At 47.2% G+C, this 5,195-nt stretch overlaps 1 protein-coding gene across 1 annotated transcript in view; it reads left to right on the plus strand.

Moving 5' to 3' along the window:
• Nucleotides 1–695: 695 nt before the first annotated feature.
• Nucleotides 696–5,195, plus strand: part of ccdc87 (coiled-coil domain containing 87) — a gene marked incomplete at both ends in the record, with an annotated part of 40,495 nt that continues 35,995 nt past the window's right edge. The window contains 7 exons of the mRNA XM_080538076.1: nt 696–744; nt 1,054–1,214; nt 1,509–1,765; nt 2,218–2,280; nt 2,392–2,452; nt 3,139–3,232; nt 4,648–4,796. Coding sequence (XP_080394202.1) covers nt 696–744; nt 1,054–1,214; nt 1,509–1,765; nt 2,218–2,280; nt 2,392–2,452; nt 3,139–3,232; nt 4,648–4,796 — 834 coding nt within the window. The remainder of the gene's footprint in view (nt 745–1,053; nt 1,215–1,508; nt 1,766–2,217; nt 2,281–2,391; nt 2,453–3,138; nt 3,233–4,647; nt 4,797–5,195) is intronic.

A 5,195-nucleotide genomic window follows, 5' to 3' on the forward strand; every position in this document is an offset into this window, starting at 1 on the left:
AAATAAAGTTATTATTATTATTATTATTATTATTATTATTATTACTGACAGGATCAATATCTAACATTTACTGCTTTGCATTAGGTACCAAGTGTGCACCTGTTGGGTAAAAAAAACATCAGGAAACACCTCAAAACAACGTTTAACCAACTATTTTACACTAAACCGTATGTGTTATCACTTCTCATGTAGGCCAAGGGCCCTAGACCTTATTTCACACTTAGCTTAACCATGAATGACAACAATGCAGGTCAGCTGTCTTGCCCCTGATGCAATTTTTAGATCTAGGCTTGGCGACTCCTTTGGTCTGTGTGTCCATTGGCTCTCACTGGCACAGCACCAGAATATCTGAAAGACCTTTTGCTAGCATATCAGCCCAATCAGGTCTTCTGACGCTGGTTTTCTCTGTGTACCACATGTACAAAAGAAGAGATTTGGTGAGGCTGCATTCTCATTTTATGCACCCAAATTGTGGAATGCACTGCCAGTTTACATTAGGGATGCAACCTCAGTAAATATGTTCAAGTCAAGACTAAAAACCCATCTTTTGGATATTGCCTTTAAATGACTAAATAATTAAATTAAGATTATATAGCCTAATGATTGGAGCACTTTGAGCTGCAACGTTAGCAGGAAAAGCGCTATAAAAATAAAGTTATTATTATTATTATTATTATTATGGAACAGAGTCTGGGATGACGTCCCTCTTCTGCCAGCCCGGCCCTGAAGGAGAGGAGCAGGCAGGTGAGTGTGTGTGTGTGTGCGTGCGTGTGTAGGATGTGTGTGTGTGTGTGTGTGTGGTTCACCAGGATATAAGATGTGTGTGTGTGTGTGGTTCAGCAGGACGTAGGGTGTGTATGTGGGTCTAGCAGGACATGTGAGGGTGCAGCAGGGCGTAGGGTGTGTGTGTGTGTGGTTCACCAGGATATTGGATGTGTGTGTGTGGTTCACCAGGATATAGGGCATGTGTGTGGTTCACCAGGACGTAAGGTGTGTGTGTGTGTGTGGGTGTGCAGCAGGACGTAGGCTGTGTTCAGATGGTGTTGGTCCCAGACAGGGTCCAGGAGGAGAGGCTTGAGAGGGGGCAGCCCAACCCCAGCCCCAGCCCCAGGCCCAGCCCCAGGTCCCTGCCACACCTCTGTGAGCAGCTTCAGCTCAGGATCCAGGGGGAGCCGGCACTCCTCGGCACGCCTCCGGAGGACCAGCAAGCTCTGGTGATTATGGGGTTAACACATAAATGTATCAGGGTTCCCCCACGGGTCCTTGAAATCCTTGAAAGGTGCTTGAATTTGATGTTTCAGAAGGTGTGGGAACCCTGACGTATGTCTGTATGTTTAGGCCTACATATTTACACACATACACACACACACACACACACATGGTGTGTGACACATGGTGACAGAAAGGTCGGCAGGTAATGCGTGCAATCAACCAAAAGATGTGAATAATTCCAGACTTTTTTGTCTCTTATTTTTTATCCCTCACACATTGCTCCTCCCCACCACTAGTGGGCGGTGATGACGTCAGAGCTGGGCCAGATCTGGCAGGACCTGAGGGGCCTGGGGGCGGCCCCTGACCCCACGCTGACCCCAGAGGAGAACAGGCAGCTGCAGAGCCAGACGGCGAGCGAGGTCCTGCGCCTGTGCCAGCAGCTCTACCTCCACTACCTCCACCTGCTGGTCACTCTGAGGCGGCGCGCCGTCTTCAGCGACCAGGCCAACCGCAGCCGTCTGGGGGCCCAGATGGCCATGGACTTCACCAACCTGTGAGTGGGTGGGGGTGGGGGGTGATTTGATGGACAGTAAAGGCTTCAGTGTGGGGGGGGGTATGGGGTTGTTGTTTTGATGGACAGCACATTTTAACACTAGAACAGCTGTGCCTTTTTACCTTTTTACCTACTAAAAGAGCCGCCTCGGGCGCCCTCTTTAAAATGCTAACCTGCTATTTACACACAACGACCACTAGTTAGCCGCTTGTAAATTAGCCTGCTTCCTACACGGAAAAACTGCAAAATAGCTTTATACTAGCTTATCCTGAAGTGATAATGAAAATGTAAGGATACTGGGTGTTAGAACGCACATATCTAGGAAAAGTCATGAAAGGAGGGTCCTGAAATTTGATCAAGTGCAAAGATATAACACTTTTTTTTACTCACAGGCTGATTAAGTGTTAAATGACTCCTTCAATCCAACCAAAGTGAGTTTGTGTTTTTTGCAGTTTAAATGTGCACTCGATTCGACGTAGCGTGGGAGCGGCGATCAAGGCAGCACGGAGGGCCAGGTTGGATGCTGAGAGAGGAGGGGGTGGGGCCCTGGAGGGGGCGGGGCCTGTCAGTCTGGAGGGGGCGGGGCCTCTCAGGCTAGACCTCTGTTCACAGGCTCAGACTGGCAGTAAGAAGAGCGGGGCCACCACCAGACAGAGCACAAACCTCTTAGAGAAGGAGATTCAAGAGGTGTGTGTGTGTGTTATGTGTATCCTTAAGTGTTCAGTGCTGCTTAGCCCCGAAATATTTGATTCCCTGTTTGTATAATATAATTTGTGGAACCAAATAAAGTATTCAAATGTGTGTGTGTGTGTGTGTGTGTGTGTGTGTGTGTCAGCCCATAACTTATCAAACCCCTGTAGATTAAATACAGGGCGACTGAGTGGGTAGAAGGTGGGGTGGGTGTAGGGTGGGTTGGGGGGTGGGATGACCAACAGTATTACTGTCATAGCCAGTGGTGTCACACTGTTTAACTATGGTTTAACCAACAGTGTTTAACTATGGTTTAACCAACAGTGTTTAACTATGGTTTAACCAACAGTGTTTAACCATGGTTTAACCAACAGTGTTTAACCATGGTTTAACCAACAGTGTTTAACTATGGTTTAACCAACAGTGTTTAACCATGGTTTAACCAACAGTGTTTAACTATGGTTTAACCAACAGTGTTTAACCATGGTTTAACCAACAGTGTTTAACCATGTTTAACCCTAACCCTAACCCTAACCAACAGTGTTTAACCATGTTTAACCCTAACCCTAACCCTAACCAACAGTGTTTAACCATGGTTTAACCAACAGTGTTTAACCATGGTGGACACTGTATTTTCTGAATGTACTGTGTAATGTGTCGGTTCACATGTTTACCATGGGCAGATGAATGACAAGATGGGAGACTTGGACCTGGAGGGTGTGTATGACCTCAAGCCCTGTCACCTGGAGATCATCACCAACAAAGCAGATACACACTGTATGAGACTCTCTCCTCTCTGTCTCTCTCTCCCCATCCCCCACCCCTGTTTTATCTCCCTCTCTCTGCTTCTCTGTCTCCCTCTCTCATCTCTCAATCTCTCTCCCCCATCTACCGCTATCTGTCTCTCTCTCACTCTCAATCTCTCTCCCCATCTACCCTTCTCTGTCTTTCTCTCTCCCCCTCTCCCCCTCTGTCTCCCTCTCTATCTCTCTTTCCCCATCTGCCCCTCTCCCCCTCTCTCTCTCTCCCCATCTACCCCGCTCTGTCTCTCTCCCCCTCTCTCTCTCTCTCTCTCTCGCCATCTACCCCCCTCTGTCTTTCTCTCCCCCTCTCAATCTCTCTCCCCCATCTACCTTTCTCTGTCTCTCTCTCTCCCTCTCTCTCTCTCCCCATCTACCCCTCTCTGTCTCTCTCTCCCCATCTCTATCTTCTCTCCCCATCTACCCCTCTTTGTCTCTCTCTCTCTCTCTCTCTCTCTCTCCCCATATACCCCTCTCTCTCTCTCTCCCCATCTCTATCTCTCTCTCTCCCCATCTACCCCTCTCTCTCTCTCTCTCCCCCCCCCCTCTCGATCCCACACACATAATGTGCTTTGCTAAAAGTGTTGTTGCGTTGAACTACATGTATGTGTCATTTGGATTAGGTGCAGTTCCTGTGAGCGTGGCCAGTGTCTCAAGGCCAGAGGAGGAGCCAGACATTTATTATCATCACTACGCTAGACTTAAGGTACTCTCTATGGTATTGATGTTAAAGACCCTCCTCCAATTGATCCATAAATACACTGTGGTTAGCCACTTTCAATAATTTATACTTCCCACATCCGCACCCACCTACAGAGGCAAGAAGACGAGTCCCCAATAGACCTATCGCTAAGCCACGGCCTAAAATAGAAATTGTCCAATCATATCACAGCAAAAGTCACTACAGGCAGAAAACTCAGACAAACAACTCGCTAATATCTGATGGTGAAAAGCTTCTAGACTAAATATTCTTGTCATCTTTAAAAAACATGTCTATTACTTGCTGTGGTAAATCAGAAATTTGAACTCCCGCCATTGTAAGTAATTGAATGTCATTCAGTCACGGTCGGTCAGTCAGTCACTGTCAGTGAAGAATTTGAGCGAGCGTTGTTTGTTTGTCTGAGTTTTCAAAGGGGGCGTGGCTTAGCGATAGGTCTATTGCCCCTGAAATGTTGTCTTTGTTGCCCCAGTGTTGAACAGCCCCGCGGATGTCATTTTGGAAGTGAATGTCTAATGTTTATTAGATACACTTATAAACAGTAGCTGAATTAAATACAACCTGATAAAACAAATGAACCTGTTGAGTTTGTTGTTTTAATATTTATTTGCTTTTTCAGTTCAAGTGCAAATAAAATGTTGTGGTTATACGCCAGGGGTGTAATTCCATGGCAGACCTGCAGAGGGAGACTCTCCTGGAGGAGCTGGAGATGGAGGCCTTACCGACACGGGCCCAGTCCCCTCTAGTGCTGCTGGCCCCTGGGCCTGGCCCTGGCTCTGAGACGCCTATCGACCCTGCAGATGACCTGCGCAGGTGTGTGCATGTCTGTGGCTGGGTGTGTGTGTGTGTGTGTGTGGTTGTGTGTGTGTGTGTGTGTGTGTGTGTGTGTGTGTGTGTGTGTGTGTGTGTGTGGCTGGGTGTGTATGTCTGTGGCTGGGTGTGTGCTAGGGCTGTGCAAAACCAAACAGCATGTGTCCTGATACATGTGGTATTATACAACAGATAGATCCGGTCCATTGTCTCTATTAGTCAGTTTGCGTTCCAGCTGTGCCGATATATCCACGATATACGCACGGCTAAATGGAATGTTGACACATCTTTTCATATTACTCCGCGTTTGTATATATTACCGTTATCGAAGTTACATTCTTACCGTTGCTTAGCGACCGATAAACAACTGTTCAGCGGATGAATACACTTACAATAAAACATAGTTCCATTA

The sequence above is a fragment of the Nansenia antarctica genome, assembly GCF_963989245.1.
Source record: "Nansenia antarctica genome assembly, chromosome: 8".
NCBI lineage: Eukaryota > Metazoa > Chordata > Actinopteri > Argentiniformes > Microstomatidae > Nansenia > Nansenia antarctica.